At 48.0% G+C, this 22,255-nt stretch overlaps 1 protein-coding gene across 2 annotated transcripts in view; it reads right to left on the bottom strand.

Annotated features, from left to right (window-relative positions):
- sema3e (semaphorin 3E) overlaps positions 1-22,255 on the bottom strand; it is a 53,465-nt gene that overhangs the window by 13,298 nt on the left and 17,912 nt on the right. For both annotated transcript variants that reach the window (XM_033040221.1, XM_033040222.1), the window contains exons 4-8: positions 21,650-21,769; positions 11,406-11,499; positions 4,889-5,005; positions 3,541-3,689; positions 539-653 (exon numbers count right to left, since the gene is read on the bottom strand). In XM_033040221.1, coding sequence (XP_032896112.1) covers positions 539-653; positions 3,541-3,689; positions 4,889-5,005; positions 11,406-11,499; positions 21,650-21,769 — 595 coding nt within the window. The remainder of the gene's footprint in view (positions 1-538; positions 654-3,540; positions 3,690-4,888; positions 5,006-11,405; positions 11,500-21,649; positions 21,770-22,255) is intronic.

Here is a 22,255-nt window from a genome sequence, read left to right as displayed (position 1 = left end):
TACAGGCCCTTCGGCCCATCGAGTCCACACCGACCAGTGATCCCCCCACACTAACACTACCCTACACACACTAACCTAGGGACAATTTACATTTACACCAAGCCAATTCACCTACAAACCCGCATGCCTTTGGAGTGTGGGAGGAAACCGGAGCACCCGGACAAAACCCACGCAGGTGACGGGGAGAACGTGCAAACTCCGTACAGACAGCACCCGTAGTCAGGATGGATCCCGGGTCTCTGGTGCTGTGAGGCAGCAGCTCTACCCGCTGCACCACCGTGCCGCCCTCTGTAGTCTACAGTCAGGACCCCATCTTTAACACAGTTGAACTTTACCAGTTCGAAGAGGGAATCACTGGATCAGTCTCTAACAACTAGCATCATCTCGATGGGCAGAAGGTCCTCATTCAGTGACCTATGATTTCCTTCAGCTGCTGTTTTCCAGAATGAATCATCTGACAAAGCCCGTACTGACTTCCACCTGAATGGTGCAGCAGTGAATGTGTGGTGTGGGTGTAAGAGGAGGTAGAGATAGTTACCCATGTCATCAAAATGTGTCTCAACTCCATTGGGTCCCATCACCGAGCAGATCAGCCTGGCCTTTAGAAACGTGCTCCATTTGTTGACCAGAACTCGTTGTCCTCCAACGTCATTCTGAGGAGAGACACATCATCAATTAGCAACAAAACACTCATCAGTACAAAAGCTTCCCACTGTACCTCAGCACACGTGACAATAAACTAAACTGTAAGATCATCAACATTAGTTATTGCAAACTTTCCACCGAAACCCATCATTGTTGCAAATAACAAGAGGGTAATTAACTACTCAGGGCTCAGGGGGTTGGATAATGGGCAGAACGTTTGGGGTAGACAGTCACTATGCTTTTCGCAGAATGAAATAAATCATTTCTCTCTCCGGCCCCTCTCTCACCTTCCCCCAGCCTCACAACCTGCTATACGCTGACAGACAGGCAGATTGTGTTGAGGAGGGTGAGGTTGTAAGGGGACTGGGTGTAATGGGACTGGTTGGACTGGGTGTAATGGGACCAGTTGGACTGGGTGTAAGGGGACCAGTTGGACTGGGTGTAAGGGGACTGGGTGTAATGGGACTGGGTGTAATGGGTGTAATGGGACCAGTTGGACTGGGTGTAATGGGACCAGTTGGACTGGGTGTAAGGGGACTGGGTGTAATGGGACTGGGTGTAATGGGTGTAATGGGACCAGTTGGACTGGGTGTAATGGGACCAGTTGGACTGGGTGTAATGGGACCAGTTGGACTGGGTGTAAGGGGACCAGTTGGACTGGGTGTAAGGGGACTGGGTGTAATGGGACTGGGTGTAATGGGTGTAATGGGACTGGTTGGACTGGGTGTAATGGGACCAGTTGGACTGGGTGTAAGGGGACTGGGTGTAATGGGACTGGGTGTAATGGGTGTAATGGGACCAGTTGGACTGGGTGTAATGGGACCAGTTGGACTGGGTGTAATGGGACCAGTTGGACTGGGTGTAAGGGGACTGGGTGTAATGGGACTGGGTGTAATGGGACCAGTTGGACTGGGTGTAAGGGGACTGGGTGTAATGGGACTGGGTGTAATGGGACCAGTTGGACTGGGTGTAATGGGACTGGGTGTAAGGGGACTGGGTGTAATGGGACTGGGTGTATTGGGACTGGGTGTAAGGGGACTGGGTGTAATGGGACTGGGTGTATTGGGACTGGGTGTAAGGGGACTGGGTGTAAGGGGACTGGGCGTAATGGGACTGGGCGTAATGGGACCAGTTGGACTGGGTGTAATGGGACCGGGTGTAATGGGACTGGGCGTAATGGGACCAGTTGGACTGGGTGTAAGGGGACTGGGTGTAAGGGGACTGGGTGTAATGGGACTGGGTGTAATGGGACTGGGTGTAATGGGACTGGGTGTAAGGGGACTGGGTGTAAGGGGACTGGGTGTAAGGGGACTGGGTGTAAGGGGACTGGGTGTAATGGGACTGGGTGTAAGGGGACTGGGTGTAAGGGGACTGGGTGTAATGGGACCAGTTGGACTGGGACCAGTTGGACTGGGTGTAATGGGACTGGGTGTAATGGGACCGGGTGTAATGGGACTGGGTGTAAGGGGACTGGGTGTAAGGGGACTGGGTGTAAGGGGACTGGGTGTAAGGGGACTGGGTGTAAGGGGACTGGGTGTAAGGGGACTGGGTGTAATGGGTGTAAGAGGACTGGGTGTAATGGGACTGGGTGTAATGGGACCAGTTGGACTGGGACCAGTTGGACTGGGTGTAATGGGACTGGGTGTAATGGGACTGGGTGTAAGGGGACTGGGTGTAATGGGACCGGGTGTAATGGGACCGGGTGTAATGGGACCGGGTGTAATGGGACCGGGTGTAATGGGACTGGGTGTAAGGGGACTGGGTGTAAGGGGACTGGGTGTAAGGGGACTGGGTGTAATGGGACTGGGTGTAAGGGGACTGGGTGTAAGGGGACTGGGTGTAAGGGGACTGGGTGTAAGGGGACTGGGTGTAAGGGGACTGGGTGTAAGGGGACTGGGTGTAAGGGGACTGGGTGTAATGGGACTGGGTGTAAGGGGACTGGGTGTAAGGGGACTGGGTGTAATGGGTGTAAGAGGACGGTCACTGAGCTGTTTACACCGTTCCTGCGCTCAGGTGATTAAGACCTGGATTTTTCTTTGACTGATGATTAATATCTGGTGGGAAAGGCTGAGCTTTACATTGAGCTGCTGCTGTCAGGATCCTCATCAATAATGAAGGGGAAATGTAGTTTCTATTTCACTATCTTGTACATTTTCCTGTAGGTTTTATAATTTATACTGAGCTTGCATTATCCGTGTCATACAGAAGCTGCAGTGAAACAAGTGTTGGGTTAAAGTGTGTGGGAAACAGGGAGAGTGATAAACTGTCCCAGCTGCTCCACTCACTCCAAACAACCTGGATCGGGAGGCATTGGTTTCAGAAACTCGTCTGATGGACTCGCATGGTCTGTGCATGAAATGCAAACCATCTGGGAATCTAGATTTCCACTTTCTTCCAGTCCCCTCTCATCCTGAAGGATCTTCTCAGACACAAACTCCATAAATTAGCTCACATCAGTTTAGTTTATTGTCACGTGTACCGAGGTACAGGGAAAAGCTTTTGTTGCGTGCTAACCAGTCAGCGGAAAGACAACACATGATTACAATCAAGCCGTCCACAGTGTACAGATACAGGATAAAGGGAATAACGCTTAGTGCAAGGTAAAGCCAGCAAAGTCCAATCAAAATTAGTCCGAGGATCACAAATGAGGTAGATAGTAGTTCAGGACCGCTCTCTGGTTGTGATAGGATGGTTCAGTTGCCTGATAACAGCCGGGATGAAACTGTCCCTGAATCTGGATTAACTACACATTACTGATGTCATTGTTTGATTCAAATTCACTTCCCTTGCAATGTTGAGCTGGGATTTGATTGGGAGGTGTGTAGGTGGGTGTTTGGGTGTTAGTGTGGTGGGCGTGGGTGTTTAAGTGTAGTCTACACTCACTCACTCACTCACCGCACACAGTCTCGCCACTCGGGAGTAGATGGCTGTGTCGCCGCCGCCTGTGTCCGACTCCAGCGCTTTCTCCGTGAAGAAGAAGTACACCTTGTCATCGTCCCTGTCCTCGTTGTCAGCGATCAGCTGAGCTGCAACAAACTTGGGTTCTGGTGACAAACGGGATTATTCACATTGGTGACACAGTGGCAGAATAATATTGTCCCTGGATCAGTGCGGTGGTGACCAGCTGCCGGAGATATCTTCTGGAACTGGGCCTTCCACTGTACCAACCCTATCTCTCTGTTGTACTGAACCTGGAATCCTGGCTGAACCAGCCAAGGAGGATGAGGGTGGTAGTGGAGGCTGGGCTGTCAGACTGGAGGCCTAGAACCTCAAGTATTGTTGCTGACACCACTGTTGTTTGTTGTCTGTGTGATTGGTGTAGTCAGTAAATTCATAGATGATGCCAGAATTAATGGCCTATTGGACAGTGAAATCCATCTACTACAGGCTTGAGATGAATGCATTTCGTTGCCTCTGTACTGTACACTGACAATGACAATTAAAATTGAATCTGAATCTGAATCTGAATCTGAATGGCAACAGTGGGTCAAGCAGTGTAAGTTGGATCCGTGTGAAGGGCTGCATTTGTGGAAGTTTAACCAGGCCAGGACATCTGCAGTAAATGGCACGATTGAAGTATGTAAAATTATGAGGGGCATAGATAGGGTCAACTGCAAGAAATGTCTCCACATATCAGTGGACATGGATTTAGGGGAAGGGGAGTTGGAGCTGATCGGAGGGAGATTTTCTTTCACAGAGAGCGATGAGTACCTGGGACGCACTGAATGAATGAATGAATGAATGAATGAATGAATGAATGAGTGAATGAATGAAGGAGTGAGTGACTGAATGAATGAAGGAGTGAGTGAGTGAGTGAGTGAGTGAGTGAGTGAGTGAGTGAGTGAGTGAGTGAGTGAGTGAGTGAGTGAGTGAGTGAGTGAGTGAGTGAGTGAGTGTGCAAATGAAGGAGTGAATGAATGAATGAATGAATGAATGAATGAATGAATGAATGAATGAATGAATGAATGAGTGAATGAGTGAATGAATGAAACTTTATTGGCACATGTACAAGAGAAGTAAAGGTGAAATTAATCCTGATGGGTGTCTACTGGTCAGTAGGGACCGAGTGGGCTGAGTGGCCTGCATCCCTGTGGTTAGACTCTATGATGTAGGTGAAGGCTTCCTCTGGACCAAGGCCAGTACCAGATGTGCCCAGATGAGCTGACCCCTGTGTCTCCCCTCCCCTCCCCGGCCTGACCGCTGGCTGGCCTTCGATGACCTGCTGCAGAGTGAGCGCATTTACCCCTCAGTAGTCGGTGATCATGTTCGGTCCGGGTCACCGAGTGGGAATCCAGGCTGCGGAATATTGCAGGGTCCTCTCCAAAGAAATCCCCGTACAGCCCGATGAAGAGTTGGCCACCTGACGTGGACAGAGATCAGAGATGGTGTCAGTGACAGGGCAAGCAGTGTCCATGGAGGGAGAAACAGAATCAACATTTGTCTGAATGGCTCTTAAATTGTATTGCTTTAGTTTTTAGTTTAGAGATAGAACGCAGATACAGGCCCTTCGGCCCATCGAGTCCGCACTGACCAGTGATCCCCGCACACTAACACTACCCTACACACACTAGCCTAGGGACAATTTACATTTACACCAAGCCAATTCACCTACAAACCTGTACGTCTTTGGAGTGTGGAAGGAAACCAGAGCACCCGGAGAAAACCCACATAGGTCACGGGGAGAACGTACAAACTCTGTACAGACAGCACCCGTAGTCAGGATGGAACCCGGGTCTCTGGCGCTGTGAGGCAGCAGCTCTACACGCTGCACCACCGTGCCGCCCAGAGCTGCAGATCTCGTGCATATATGGGAAGGAAGGCTCTGGAGTAACTAATGGCTCCTATTCCTTTTCCCCACAAGCACAACTTGAGTATTTTTCTCTGTGGAGGATGCAGAGTCTTTCACAACATTTAGAAACATCTGGAGGAGTATCTCAATCACAGCTGGCTTTGAACCAAGCGCTGGTAAATGGGGTTAGTGTCCACAGGTACTGGATGGTGGCAGGGATTAGGTGGGCTGAATGGCCTGTTTCCCAGCTGTATAATTGTACCTTGGACTCTATCCCCTCACTGCGATATAATAGACTGGATCTGTCACATTCCTTGGTCCCTGAGCACATAACTCATGGCCTCAGTGTGGCGTTGACAGTGTATAGCCATTCTTGTGAAATATAAATGCAATTAAGAAGCGCAGAGTGTCTGACCATGAAGCTGATGGATTAACGACATCCATACATCCTCACTGCAGAGCTGTGGCACGGAAATAACTGCAGGATTCTTGTTCCAGTTGAACCCACTCTCTCTGTTCATTCTGCACAAGCATTGGGGAAAACAATTACAATAATGGTACCTGGTGTCCTGCTAAACTATCATCGCAGCCAAATCACTGCCAATGGTGGAGTCATCCTGGATAGGCCTGGATAGAGTCGAGACCTCTGGAGTTGTGACCTCTGGAGTTGTGACCTCTGGAGATGTGACCTCTGGAGATGTGACCTCTGGAGATGTGACTCTGGAGATGTGACCTCTGGAGATGTGACCTCTGGAGATGTGACCTCTGGAGATGTGACCTCTGGAGTTGTGTCAGAAGACCAGGGTGAAGACCAGAGAGACAAACCTCCCTGCGGCAGAGAAATAGTGAAAGGTCTGGATAGTGTGGATGTGGAGAGGATGTTTCCACTGGTGGGAGAGTCTAGGACCAGAGGGCACAGCCTCAGAATTAAAGGACGTTCCTTTAAAAAGAAGATGTGGAGGAATTTCTTTAGTCAGAGGGTGGTGAATCTGTGGAATTCATTGTCAGACGGCTGTGGAGGCCAAGTCAGTGGGTATTTTTAAGGCGGAGATTCATAGATTCTTGATTAGTAGGGTGTCAGGGGTTATGGGGAGAAGGCAGGAGAATGGGGTTAGGAAGGAGAGATACATCAGCCATGATTGAATGGCGGAGTAGACTTGATGGGCCGAATTGCCTAATTCTGCTCCTATCACTTATGAACATGAATCAGAATGTTGGAGTTGATAAGTTGAGGCTGGGTCTGCATTGGCAGTGCCTCAATGATCCACGAATGTGGTGCATTGCTGAATATTGTTGAATCCTTACTGTGCCAGTAGTGTGTTATAAAGCAAGTTGTTGCTGTGCGTGGTGAGCACTAGAATCACAATAGAAGTTCTGAACCAGGCTGGCACTGGCGTTCCTACATTAATGGAATCAGTTATTTGCAGAGACAATTTCTGAAACGCAATGAAGGGGAACAGCAGAGAGAGGTGATCATTACTCATCTGTTCTTGACAGTAAATGAAAAACCTTTGAAGAAGTCATTGTCTGTTCCATAACTCACTATTTCTGCAACCTCCCCCCAGCACATGAACCAGAACACACTGGCAGATTAGTTCCTGCTGCAGAATTCATGACAAAATCAGTTTACAAGTCCAGTTTATCACGAGCTCAGGCTTGGCTGACCAAAGAGCTGTTACTTCCCCGTTTGCAGAGCATATAAAATAAAACTACCAGCTCTGGATTGTCATGATTGTGATTACAGATGGCGCATGGAAACAGGCCCTTCGGCCCACTGAGTCCGTGCCCACCAGCGATCCCCACACACTAACACTATTCTGCACACATTAGGGGCAATTTACAATTTTTACCAAAACCATTTAACCTACAAACCTGCACGTCTTTGGAGTGTGGGAGGAAACGGGAGCACACGGAGAAAACCCACGCAGGTCTCGGGGAGAACGTGCAAACTCCGTACAGACAGCACCCGTGGTCAGGATCGAACCCCTGCTGCTGTTTACGAGAGAGTCATTGAGTAGCACAGCACATTGAGTAGCGTAGCACAGTCCATTCGGTCCACAGAATCCATGCTGACCATTTATATTAATCCAACATTAAATCCATGTTTTAAAAATTACTCCCACATTAAAAGAGCACATCGCATTGTAAGATCAGAGGGAGAAAGATTAAAGGAGATGTGTGGACAAGTGTTTTGACAGAGAGCGTGGTGGGTGCCTGGAATGCACTGCCAAGGGTGGTGGTGGAGGCAGATACGATAGTGGTGTATAACTAGAGACTCTTAGACTGGCATGTGGATATGCAGCGAATATGGATCATATGGAGGCAGAGATCAGGTTAACTTGACATCACGGACATTGTGGGCCGAAGGGCCTGTTCCTGTGCTGTACTGTTCCATGTTCCACGTTCTCTTCCAAGAACACACTTGGAAAAGTGGAGAGGGTCAGATAGAGGGTGAGATAGAGGGTGAGACAGAGGGTGAGACAGAGGGTGAGACAGAGGGTGAGACAGAGGGTGAGACAGAGGGTGAGACAGAGGGACAGACAGAGGGACAGACAGAGGGACAGACAGAGGGACAGACAGAGGGACAGACAGAGGGTCAGATAGAGGGTGAGACAGAGGGTCAGATAGAGGGTCAGATAGAGGGACAGATAGAGGGACAGATAGAGGGACAGATAGAGGGAGGCAGGAGGACAGGTTCACTGACAAACCACATCCACATAAAGCAACCTCTAATACAACCAGTCAGCAACAGGGAGAGGGAGTGCCAGACATCCTGTCAATTTATGTGGCATCATCAGCTCAGAGCAGCGGGAGGAGAGATCTTCCTGGAAACATCCAGAACATTGGCGTGTAGTGTCGGGACTTTCACCAATCCAGGCAAGAACATTGGCACCTCAACTCCCTGCAGCTCATCCCCCCTCATCCTCATCCCCACTCCTCCTCATCCCCCTCCTCATCCCCCTCCTCCTCCCCCTCATCTCCCCCTCATCTACCGTGTATTCTGAGGTATAAAAGCATTCAATGATAAATATTATGGTCATAAGTTCATAAGTTCTCGGAGCAGAATGAGGCCATTCGGCCCATCGAGTCTACTCCGCCATTCAATCATGGTTGATCTATCTTTCTCTCTCAACCCCATTCTCCTGCCTTCTCCCCATAACCCCTGACACCCGCACTAATCAAAAATCTGTCAATCTCCACATTAAAATGACCCATTGACTTGGCCTCCATAGCCATCTGTGGCAATGAATTCCACAGATTCACCACCCTCTGACTAAAGAAATTCCTCCTCATCTCCTTTCTAAAGGAGCATATTTTTATTCTGAGGACATTGCAAGAAGTCTCAGAGGTAATATAAATGGAAACTAAAGTAACGAGTAATGACTTCACTTTGAGGCAGTTGGCTGTCCCGTTAACTGTGAACAGGTGCAGGCGACCACAACATCCTCGACCGACATGGCTCATTGAAACTGCGATAGGGAGCATGGTGTTTTCATGCAAGCTCTTTCATCAATTTGTTTCCCTTAATATCATCGTGAATTATGCTAATTTGTGCAGGGATGTGGGAGGTTCCAGGGCAGCAATGGCTCGATGGTGGAGACACAAGGAACTGCAGATGCTGGAATCTTGCGGAAAAGTCAAGAACACAGCTCATCAGGCAGCGTATGTGGAGGGATGTACAAGGATCTGATTTCTGATGTCAATATTAGTTCTGTCTGAAGAAGGGTCAAATCAAAATAGGACGTACATGGTAAATGGTAGGGAATTGAAGAATGCAGTTGAACAGAGGGATCTGGGAATAACCGTGCATAGTTCCTTGAAGGTGGAATCTCATATAGATAGGGTGGTAAAGAAAGCTTTTGGTATGCTAGCCTTTATAAATCAGAGCATTGAGTATAGAAGCTGGGATGTAATGTTAAAATTGTACAAGGCATTGGTGAGACCAAATCTGGAGTATGGTGTACAATTTTGGTCGCCCAATTATAGGAAGGATGTCAACAAAATAGAGAGAGTACAGAGGAGATTTACTAGAATGTTGCCTGGGTTTCAACAACTAAGTTACAGAGAAAGGTTGAATAAGTTAGGTCTTTATTCTCTGGAGCGCAGAAGGTTAAGGGGGGACTTGATAGAGGTCTTTAAAATGATGAGAGGGATAGACAGAGTTGACGTGGACAAGCTTTTCCCTTTGAGAATAGGGAAGATTCAAACAAAAGGACATGACTTCAGAATTAAGGGACAGAAGTTTAGGGGTAACATGAGGGGGAACTTCTTTACTCAGAGAGTGGTAGCTGTGTGGAATGAGCTTCCAGTGGAAGTGGTGGAGGCAGGTTCGTTGGTATCATTTAAAAATAAATTGGATAGGCATATGGATGAGAAGGGAATGGAGGGTTATGGTATGAGTGCAGGAAGGTGGGACTAAGGGAAAATAATTGTTCGGCACGGACTTGTAGGGCCGAGATGGCCTGTTTCCGTGCTGTAATTGTTATATGGTTATATGGTTAAGGGTCCCCACCTGAAACAGCCACAGGTGCTGCCTGACCCATATCACAACATTTAGACAGGTACATGGATAGGACAGGTTTAGAGGAATATGGGGCCTGTTGGCTGGCATGGGCAAGTTGTGCCGAAGGGCCTGTTTCCACACTGTACTCTACAATAGAGTGGCTGGCCCATGTTACATCAGATTCACCACTAGGACCATGAAAGGAACACTGGAATAAATCGTTGCTGGAGTAATCCTCTCCTTTTACAGGTTAACTTTTCCATCACACAGTAAGGTTCAAACAAGGTGGCGCAGCGGGTAGAGCTGCTGCCTCACAGCGCCAGAGACCCGGGTTCCATCCCGACTACGGGTGCTGTCTGTACGGAGTTTGTACGTTCTCCCCGTGACCTGCGTGGGTTTTCTCCGGGTGCTCCGGTTTCCACCTGCACTCCAAAGACGTACAGTTTAATTGGCTTTGGTAAAATTGTAAATTGTCCGTAGTGTGTGCAGGATAGTGTTAGTGTGCGGGGATCGCTGGTCGGTGCGGACTCAGTGGGCCAAAGGGCCTGTTTCCGCGCTGTATCTCTAAACTAAACTAAACTAATACAGAGCAAACTAATACAATCTGTGACAGGATCACAGGAAAGTGACTGCTTTATATTCTCCATGGTTTAGATCTGGCAGTGAATGCCCTTTAGAAAGAGAATATGAAATGAGAAATGCAGCCAATCAGCAGTAGCTTGCAGCATGATTCTCCCACTGACACACAGTTAATTCAGCTTCCCGCTAACGTGCTTGCAGTGTAAGAGATATGAAATGTTTCTGTTAGATTTCTGTTGTGAATACTGATGTTGTTATCTGTAGCTCTGTTCCAATACTACTCCATTTCACGTAACATCCAATAAGTTGCAGTCAAACCATCACTTGGATATTTCAGTGCAGATATTCCCAAATAAGGGTTTGTGTGTTTTAACAGTAATCCTCTCAGCTGTAATCAGGCAACTGAACCATCCTACCACAATTAGAGAGCAGTCCTATCTACCTCATTGGTGACCCTCGGACTATCCTTGATCGGACTTTACTGGCTTTACCTTGCACTAAACGTTATTCCTTTATCCTGTATCTGTACACTGTGGACGGCTCGATTGTAATCATGTATTGTCTTTCCGCTGACTGGTTAGCACGCAACAAAAGCTTTTCACTGTACCTCGGTACACGTGACAATAAACTAGACTGAACTGAATCGGCATTAGAGGAAGGAGCGGTGATTTCGGGAGAGAAGTTCAAATCTGCAATGGACGTTGTAATGACAACTCTCAAACTCACCAACCGCAAGGGAGATAGAGAAAAAGAAAAAGCACGACCAATCAAAGATGACACTGCATATTGTGATTATTTACAATTTGCAGTCACAGAGTGACACAGCATGGTGATTGTGGGCATTTGGAGGCTGTGGTGTGTATAAACAGTGTGTTCAAAGTTACGTACCCACTAGGGTGGAGGCACAGGGCTTGTGTGGGTTGTAGGGACATTTGTATCGGCCGTCCCCAATCTGCTGAGACTCCAGCTTGAAGACTCGATCCTGTAAACAGAACCAGAATCACATCATGATTGTTGTATAGAGACATAGAGAGACATAGAGAGACACAAACATAGATACATGCATAACAGAGACATAGAGACATGCATAGACAGAGACACAGAGACAGACATAGACAGAGGCATACATAGACAGAGACACAGAGAGACACAAACATAGAGACATAGAGACAGAGTGAGTAGTCGCCCAAAGAGTCATGCCTTGTTCTGGTCGCTGTTGGATTTTCAACATGTTGAACATTTTCAGCGACCTGCTGCGACTATGACGGATGCCGGCAATTCGCCGAAAGAATTGCGTAAGTGGGACAGGCCCTTTAATCTGACAATTTGAAGACCTGGAGATGATTGAATTGTCCATCTCCACCCCTTGGCATCACCTTGTATAAAGGATGAATCATGTAAATGATTATTGTACTAGTGCAGGAGTGAGATGGAGTCATGATCACTCGAACAGCAGTGTAGGCTCAATGGGCCGAGTGGCCTCTTCTAGCCCTGAGCTCTTGGTGCTCCTGCCTTTGTGTGGTACCTGTCCCATCCACTATTTACAAACAACTCCATCCAAGATCGCAAGAAATTGTAGAGAGTTGTGGAGGCAGCCCAGATCATCACACAATCCAACCTCTCTTCCATTGACTCCATCTACACCTCACGCTGCCTCAGCAAGGCCAGCAGCATCATCAAGGACCAGTCTCATCCCAGGTCACTCCCTCTTCTCCCCTCTCACATCGGGCAAGAGGTACAGAAGTGTGAAAACGCACAACTCCAGATTCAAGGACTCTGGTAGGCGGCGCGACTCTCGTCAGCAGCGGCCTCTGCAGTCCGTCTGCGTTTTTATTATTTTATGTCTATGTTTTTATGTAGTTTTTGTTATTTTTGTTGGGGTATGTGTGTGGGGGGGTGGGGGTGGTGTGGGGGGGGGGGTTGGGGGTAACTTTTAAATCTCTCCCTGCACGGGAGACCCGACCTTTTCTTTGTCGGGTCTCCGTTGTCGTTGGGGCTGCAACGAGGAGCGGCCTCCAACAGGAAGACCGGGGGCTCTGGTGCCGACTACTCACCTCACCGTCGCGGAGCTGGCCGAGTCCAGAGCGGGTGGAGCTGTGGTGGACGCTGCTGCGACCCGACCCCCGGAGATTCGGTGGCTGCAACTGCGGGTTTGGCGGACGGTAACACCGGGAGCCCGCGGGTCCCTGGAGGGAGACCGCTTTTCGGGCTGCAACGGCGACTTCTCCCGCCCGAGTTGCGGGGTTGAAGAGCACCTGGAGCGGGGCCTTACAGCACCGCCCCGCGCGGCTTGGAATGGCGGCGGGTCTCTGCGAGCGCACGCCGGGGGCTCTAACACCAAGACCCGGTGTGCGACCTTGCATCACCCGGCGTGGCTTTAATGGCCACGGGACAATCGCCATCCCCGCCGGGGGCTTTGACTTTGACTTTGACTCTGACATCGGGGGGGAGAGTGCAGTGGAGAGAGAAGTTTTTTTGGCCTTCCATCACAGCAATGTGATGGATGTTTATGTAAATTATGTTGTGTCTTGGGTCTATTTGTTTGTAATGTATGGCTGCAGAAACGGCATTTCGTTTGGACCTCAAGGGGTCCAAATGACAATAAATTGAATTGTATTGTATTGTATTGTATTGTATAGTTTCTTCCCGGCTGTTATCAAGCAACTGAACCACCCTACCACAACTAGAGAGCGGTCCTGAACTACTATCTACCTCATTGGTGACCCTCGGACTATCTTTGATCGGACTTTGCTGGCTTTCCTTGCACTAAATGTTATTCCCTTTATCCTGTATCTGTACACTGTGGACGGTTCGATTGTAATCATGTGTTGTCTTTCCGGTGACTGGTTAGCACGCAACAAAAGCTTTTCACTGTACCTCGGTACACGTGACAATAAACTAAACAGTCCAGGGTTGAGTGGAATCTAACTAATGTACCGTGTGTAACTGAGACATGGCCGACAGCTGAAACAGCAGAATGTGAGAGGTGAGCAGGATTGCTGACATCACATAGCTGCAGACTACAAAGCTGAATATTTACTCAAAGGTTCACGCTGATAGAATATTCAATCATAAAATAACAAAATGTTCCTGAGACCAAGTTATGATTCATTTTCTGTGTAACTGAAGCAGCAAAAGCTTCCCGCAGGTTATGGGATGGATTAACCCCTCCTTTCCCACTGTAAGGAAACTTCCCAACATAAACTGCGGAACCGAACAATAATCCTTGTCTGCAGTGTTCTCATGTCAGTGCTGAAACAACCTCACGCTGGTGAAAGGGGGCAGCAAAAGTGCTCTCTTTAGTTTAGTTTAGAGAAACAGCGCGGAAACAGGCCCTTCAGCCCACCGAGTCTGCACCGACCAGCGGTCCCCGCACACTAACACTGTCCTACACACACTAGGGACAATTTACATTTATATCAAAGGCAATTAACCTCCAAACCTGCACGTCTTTGGAGTGTGGGAGAAAACCGGAGCACCCGGAGAAAACCCACGCAGGTCACGGGGAGAACGTGCAAACTCCGTACAGACAGCACCCGTAGTCGGGATGGAACCCGGGTCTCTGGCGCTGTGATGCAGCAGCTCTACCCACTGCGCCACTGTGCTGCCCTCTAGAGGTAGACCTTTGTCTGTGCAACATCCCAGCTCCTGAAACATGCAGACTACAGGTCACTCTGCCCCTCAGATCCCTCTAAACTTGTCCTATTAATGTACCTGTCTAGTTGTTTATTAACCGTTGCGATAATCCCTGCCTCAACTACCTCCTCCAAAGGCTTGTTCCATACACCCACCTGTTAAATCTTTCCCCCCTCACCTTAAACCTCTGGTTCTCGATGATAAATAGTCTAATTCTGCTCCCATCACGTATGATCTTCCCCTTGCACTAAACATTATTCCCTTATCATGTATCTGTACATTGTGAACAAAGCCTTTTCACTGTACCTTGGTGCATGTGACAATAAACTAGACTGAAACAAAGAGCCCAATGGTCTGTGGAGCCTGACTTCTGTAAGAACATGAACTAAACAGTGTAAAACACCACGGGATCTCGCAGGACTTATCCACAACACTTTAAGGAGCGGGAGGGTTAGATACGATGATATCTGGGTGAGACGTTGACAATAGACAATAGGTGCAGGAGGAGGCCATTCGGCCCTTCGAGCCAGCACCGCCATTCAATGTGATCATGGCTGATCATCCCCAATCAGTACCCCGTTCCTGCCTTCTCCCCACATCCCCTGACTCCGCTATCTTTAAGAGCCCTATCTATCTCTCTCTTGAAAGTATCCAGAGAACCGGCCTCCACCACCCTCTGAGGCAGCGAATTCCACAAACTCACAACTCTCTGTGTGAAAAAATTGTACCTGTCTAATTAAATGTTGTAGATGGGACATGTTGGTCAGTGTGGGCAAGTTGGGCCGAAGGGCCTGTTTCTGGGCTTTATGACTGTGACTCTAAGCTGGTTTCCTGAGCTGTTGTCAATGCCGGTGTGGAGGGATTCTAGATGAGGGGTAGTCCCGGCTGGGGCGGCGGTGGTTTTAATTTGGTGAAGCAGTTCTCTGCGTTGCAGTGATCTAACATCTAACATTACCGCTTCAAAGTCAGTTCACTTGATGCTGATGCCTAGGGATTTGTTACATGACCAAATCTAAACTGGAATAATCACAGGTAATTTTACACAGATGTTGTATAGTTGAGTGTAGCTCTTACTGAATGAAGATGTTTCTGGACTGCATTCACATAGAATCACAGAATCATAACCTCATTAGTGATAGGAGCAGAATTAGGCCATTCGGCCCATCAAGTCAACTCAGCCATTCAATCACGGCTGATCTACCTCTCCCTCCTAACCCCATTCTCCTGCCTTCTCCCCATAACCCGACACCCGCACTAATCAAGAATCCATCTATCTCTGCCTTAGAAATATCCATTGACTTGGCCTCCACAGCCGTCTGTGGCAATGAATTCCACAGATTCACCACCCTCTGACTGAAGAATTTCCTCCTCATCTCCTTCCTTAAAGAACGTCCTTTGATTTTGGGGCTGTGCCCTCTGGTCCTAGACTCTCCCACTTGAATGTCTCGTTGTGTCAACCCAGGGCGGAACTTACACAGCAAACGGTGGAGACCTGGAGAGTGTTGCTGAACAGAGAGGTGCATGGTTCCTGACAAGTCGGTAGGCAGAGAGGAGGATGTTGCAGTGAAGGTTGTGTTTGGCATGAGAAGTGGATTGAGCACCGGAGTTGGGACAACATGATACAGCTGTACTAATCATTGGCTCAGCAGTAAAGGTCTATGACTATGTTCAAGCAGACCGAAGGTAGACAGAGTGTTGGAGTAACTCAGCGGGTCAGGCAGCATCTGTGGAGAACATGGATAGGTGACGTTTCACAGAGTGCTGGAGTAACTCAGCGGATCAGGCAGCATCTGTGGAGAACATGGATAGGTGACGTTTCACAGAGTGCTGGAGTAACTCAGCGGGTCAGGCAGCATCTGTGGAGAACATGGATAGGTGACGTTTCACAGAGTGCTGGCGTAACTCAGCGGGTCAGGCAGCATCTGTGGAGAACATGGATAGGTGACGTTTCACAGAGTGCTGGAGTAACTCAGCGGATCAGGCAGCCTCTGTGGAGAACATGGATAGGTGACGTTTCACAGAGTGCTGGAGTAACTCAGCGGGTCAGGCAGCATCTGTGGAGAACATGGATAGGTGACGTTTCACAGAGTGCTGGAGTAACTCAGCGGGTCAGGCAGCATCTGTGGAGAACATGGATAGGTGACGTTTCACAGAGTGCTGGAGTAACTCAGCGGGTCAGGCAGCATCTGTGGAGAACATGGATAGGTGAAGAAGGTCGAGACCCTTCTTCCCTTTGGGTCTGAAGAAGTGTTTCCGCCCAAAACATCACCTATTCCTTTTCTCCAGAGATGCTGCTTGTCCCGCTGAGTTACTCCAGCACTTGGTGTCTATCTTCAGTTTAAACCAGCATCTACTGTTCCTTCTTACACAAATACAGTGCATTCAGAAAGTATTCAGCCCCCTTCACTTTTTACACAATTTGTTACATTACTGCCTTATTCTAAAATGGATTAAATTCATTTTTTTTTTATCATCAATACCCCAAAATGAAGAAGAAAAAACAGGTGCTTAGAAATTTTTGCAAAGTAATTAAAAAGAAATAACTGAAATATCACATTTGCATAAGTATTCAGACCCTTTACTCAGTACTTTGTTAAGGCACCTTTGTCAGCGATTACAGCCTCAAGTCTTCTTGGGTATGACGCTACAAGCTTGGCACACCTGTATTTGGATAATTTCTCCCATTCTTCTCTGCAGATCCTCTCAAGCTCTGTCAGGTTGGATGGGGAGCGTCGATGCACAGTTATTTTCAGGTCCTTCCAGAGATGTTCGATCGGGTTAAAGTCCAGGCTCCGGCTGGGCCATTCGCAGACTTGTCACGAAGCCACTCCTGCGTTGTCTTGGCTGTGTGCTTAGGGTCGTTGTCCTGTTAGAAGGTGAACCTCTGCCCCAGTCTGAGGTCCAGAACGCTCTGGAGCAGGTTTTCATCAAGGATCTCTCTGTACTTTCATTCATCTTTCCCTTGATCCTGACTAATCACCCAGTTCCTGCCGCTGAAAAACATCCCCACAGCATGATGCTGCCACCATAGGTATGGTATTGGCCAGGTGATGAGTGGTGCCTGGTTTCCTCCAGACGTGACACTTGGCATTCAGGCCAAAGAGTTCAATCTTGGTTTCATCAGACCAGAGAATCTGGTTTCTCATGCCTTTTGGCAAGCTCCAAGCGGGCTGTCATGTGCCTTTTACTGAGAAGTGGCTTCCGTCTAGCCACTCTACCATAAAGGCCTGATTGGTGGAGTGCTGCAGATATAGTTGTCCTTCTGGAAGGGTCTCCCTTCTCCACAGAAGAATTCTGGAACTCTGTCAGAGTAACCATCAGGTTCTTGGTCACCTCCCTGACCAAGGCCCTTCTCCCACGATTGGTCAGTTTGGCCGGGCGACCAGCTCTATGAAGAGTCCTGGTGGTTCCAATGTTCTTCCATTAAAGAATGACAGAGGCCACTGTGCTCTTTGGGACCTGCAATGCTGCAGAAATTGTTTTATACCCTTCCCCAGATCTGTGTCTCGACTCAATCCTGTCTCGGAGGTCTACGGACAATTCCTTCATCTTCATGGCTTGGTTTTTGCTCTGACATGCACTGTCAACCGTGGGACCTTATATAGACAGGTGTGTGCCTTTCCAAACCATGTCCAATCAATTTAATTTACCACTGGTGGACTCCAATCAAGTTGTGGAAGCATCTCAAGGATAATCAATGGAAACAGGATGCACCTAAGCTCAATTTTGAGTGTCATAGCAAAGGGTCTGAATACTTATGTAAATGTGATATTTCAGTTATTACTTTTTAATTACTGCAAACATTTCTAAACACCTGTTTTCACTTCTGGCGTATTATGTGTAGATTGATGATAAAAAACAAAGAATTTAATCCATTTTAAAATAAGGCTGTAACGTAACAAAATGTGGAAAAAGTGAAGGGGTCTGAATACTTTCTGAGTGGACTGTATTCCCGTGATGTGAACGGCACTCTCATCTCTGCTTCTGTTTGAACATCATTGTGCCCAGTAGACTTTTCATTTCATGAAAGGCCACAAATAATGAAACACAGCTTCTGTAAACACGAGTCACCCATACAACACCAAGTCTGTCTCACATTCCAGGGTATAAAAATAGCAACATTTCATACCTTTTCATTACACCATTCCTGAAACGTTGTAACATTTTATGTCGACTGTAAATTGAATTATTGCAACGTCAATCTCAAAATGTGGAGTTAAAACAACATTGTCAGATTGCATGCAGTATAATTTAAGGATTGTACTAGTGTTATCTAAGCTCACATAAACCAACCTTTGGAAAATTGCATAAATACTTTCCATACTCTTGCGATAAGGAGATGCAAGTAATGGCTCAATAAATCAGAACAATACCTTTCCCTCTCCAATCACACCGATTGGAATCTTCAAGCCAAACCGGGCTGCTCAGTAATAAAACTGCTGTGGAGAGTTTGAACAAGAATGATTTGCATTTATATTGTCAATGTTCTCACCAAACTGAGAAAATGCTGCCTCCTTAAGATTCAGATCCAAACGCAGGCATCCGGAGTTTCCAAAGTTGATCATTCACTTCTTGGAATCATAGTTGTACAGCACAGAAATGGGCCCTTCGGCCCACATGTCCATGCTGACCCTATCCCAATGAATCATAGAGCCATAGGCGTAGCGGCACAGAGACACAGTGACACGCAGACGTAGAGACAGAGTCACAGAGACACAGAGACAGACACACAGACACAGACACACAGAGACACACACACAGACATACAGACACAGACACAGTGACACAGTGACACAGAGACAGAGACACAGAGACACAGCATGGAATCCTTTGCTACTGTTCCTCACTGTCCACAACAACCAATTTTCATGTTGTCCACAAACTTATTGATCAGCCTAACTACAATTTTGCCCAAATCGTTCATATATGTTACACACCCTGCAGCGATCCCAGCATTGATCCTCACAGCGCCAGAGACCCAGCATCCTGACTACGGGAGCTGTCTGTACGGAGTTTGCACGTTCTCCCCGTGACCTGCGTGGGTTTTCTCCGGGTGCTCCGGTTTCCTCCCACACTCCAAAACTTGTAGGTTAATTGGCTTCGGTAAAGATTGTAAATTGTCCCTAATGTGTGTAGGATAGTGTCAGTGTGTATAGGATAGTGTCAGTGTGTGTGGGATAGTGTCAGTGTGTGTAGGATAGTGTGAGTGTGTGTAGGATAGTGCTAGTATGTGTAGGATAGTGTGAGTGTGTGTAGGATAGTGTCAGTGTGTATAGCATAGTGTCAGTGTGTGTGGGATAGTGCTAGTATGTGTAGGATAGTGTGAGTGTGTGTAGGATAGTGCTAGTGTGTGTAGGATAGTGTCAGTGTGTATAGGATAGTGTCAGTGTGTGTGGGATAGTGCTAGTATGTGTAGGATAGTGTGAGTGTGTGTAGGATAGTGTGAGTGTGTGTAGGATAGTGTGAGTGTGTGTAGGATAGTGTGAGTGTGTGTAGGATAGTGCTAGTGTGTGTAGGATAGTGTCAGTGTGTGTAGGATAGTGTGAGTGTGTGTAGGATAGTGTGAGTGTGTGTAGGATAGTGTGAGTGTGTGTAGGATAGTGTGAGTGTGTGTAGGATAGTGTGAGTGTGTGTAGGATAGTGTCAGTGTGTGTAGGATAGTGTGAGTGTGTGTAGGATAGTGTGAGTGTGTGTAGGATAGTGTGAGTGTGTGTGAGATAGTGCCAGTGTGTGTAGGATAGTGTGAGTGTGTGTAGGATAGTGCTAGTATGTGTAGGATAGTGTGAGTGTGTGTAGGATAGTGTGAGTGTGTGTAGGATAGTGCTAGTGTGTGTAGGATAGTGTCAGTGTGTGTAGGATAGTGTGAGTGTGTGTAGGATAGTGTGAGTGTGTGTAGGATAGTGCTAGTGTGTGTAGGATAGTGCTAATGTGCGGTAATTGCTGGTCGGCACGGACTCGGTGGATCGAAGGGCCTGTTTCCACGCTGCATCTCTAAACTAAACTAGACTAAGAAGACCACTGTTCACAGATGCAGTCAGAACAACACCCCTCCATCACTACACATGTCCTCCCTGCCCAGGACAATCATGAATCTAATTTTAGATCTCCTTATCGTCTCCTTAACGCAAATCATTCTTGTGCAAACTCTCCACAGCAGTTTTATAACTGAGCAGCCCAGTTTGGCTTGAAGATTCCAATCTGTGTGGCATATATGCAGTCCAGCCAATATTCCCATGAATCTCTCCTTTAATCTCATCCTTCCTATAGCACGGTGACCAGACCTGCACACAAACTCCAACTGCAGCCTCACCCATAATCCCCCCAGAAACTCTTTCATCACCACGGCAATAACAACATTGCCTGAAACGATGCCGTGAGATTCTACTGCACAAACACACTTTAATTCCTCTGAGTTTGTGCAGTGTTCGCCTGCCATTGTCCCACTCCACACTTTCAATTTCACCACTTTAATCTGCGGCAGTTTAATAGATTTCTTCCTGACAGTTGGTGTGGGATTACTGTAATGAGAGCCGCTCTCAAATCCAATCAAAGCCTCCCCTGCAGTATCTGGGAGATTAGGAAGGTTTTCACAGCCTGGTCAGTGAGTGACATCTCGGTGTAGCCTCTAACAGCACAGTTCAGCCCCAGGGCTGGTAATGTGCCCACAATGCAGATGTCATATGTTGCAAATGTCTCTTCACACTGCACGCCACAGGTCTCAGTCCCACACTGACCCTCACACACCCTGGTCCACGCACCAGTCTTCACACACTGCTCACTCACCGGCCCCTTGTACACACCACGGGTCCCCATCCAGGACTGACCCCTTATTCACTGCTCGCGGCACAGGTCACCGACCTCTCACACACGGCACACTCCCTGGGTCAATCACAACTCTGACCCCACTCACACACTTGGTCTCAGTCACGGTACTGAGGGTCAGCCAGGTCACTGTGACCCCTCACATGCTCCATGCGCCTCAGTTACTGTACTGACCCCTTGACCACCCACAGGTCTCAATCTCTGACACATTCTGTGGGCCTCAGTCTCGGCCCTGACCCCTCACACACCCTCAGGCTATTTTTTAGGTGACTGCCGGCGACTGTCATAGCCAAAAAATCGGCGACTGGACCCCCCTTCCACATAAAATTTGTAATCATGGCTTCAAAAAAAAAAAAATGAAGTCAGCACTGGCAACAACTACGACAGCATCTACGTCAGGAGAAGTCAGGCTAAGCTCATTGGTGTCACCGACTGTTTCCTAAAAAACTTCGACATGTTGAAAATCCAGCAGCGGCCAGAAAGACGCTACAACTCTTTGGGCGACTGAGGAGGCGACTCATGACCGTATAGGCGACACCCCGGCGACTGTGTGGCGATTGCTTAGTCGCTTGTAGTCGCCTAAAAAATTGTCCAAGTGGGACCGGCCCTTCACAGCATCGATCTCACACACAGCCCAGGGGTCTCAGTCAGGTCAGCACAGGGCCTTCCCCTACCTCTGGCCAGCGCCCCAGTGTGATGAAGCCGCAGGCTGGATCGAACGCCCTGGTTCCACAGGCCAAGAGGTGTGAGCGGTTGTACGAGTGAAGAACACGGACAAAGTTTGCACATTCCGACTGTAGCGAGGGAAACAAATGGCCGTTAGCTCCAAGATGCAGAACAACTCAACATATTTACAGGTGGAAATACAACCATTCATCACCAATAGATACATTTACAAAATGTGTAGGGAGGAACTGCAGATGTTGGTTTAAACCGAACATAGTTCAAGTTCAAGTTCAAGTTAGTTTATTGTCATGTGTCCCTGTATAGGACAATGAAATTCTTGCTTTGCTTAAGCAGACAGGAAAAGCTGGAGTAACTCAGCGGGTCAGGCAGCATTTGTGGAGAACATGGATAGGTTATGTTTCAGGTCGAAACCCTTCTTCAGACTGAGAGCCAGGGAGAGGGATGGTACCTGGAGAAATGAATGGAAGGTCACTTCTTCACTCCGGGGCTGGTGAACCGTTGGAATTGTCTAGAGGGCTGTGGGACTCAGTCAACTATCAACTATCAACGTCTGACGCAGGGTCACGGCGAGAGAGCACAAGAGCGGCTCTACT

This window comes from Amblyraja radiata, chromosome 21 (assembly GCF_010909765.2).
Source record: "Amblyraja radiata isolate CabotCenter1 chromosome 21, sAmbRad1.1.pri, whole genome shotgun sequence".
NCBI lineage: Eukaryota > Metazoa > Chordata > Chondrichthyes > Rajiformes > Rajidae > Amblyraja > Amblyraja radiata.
The sequence above is the reverse complement of the archived record's forward strand: the minus strand, read 5'-3'. Positions and strand labels throughout refer to the sequence as shown.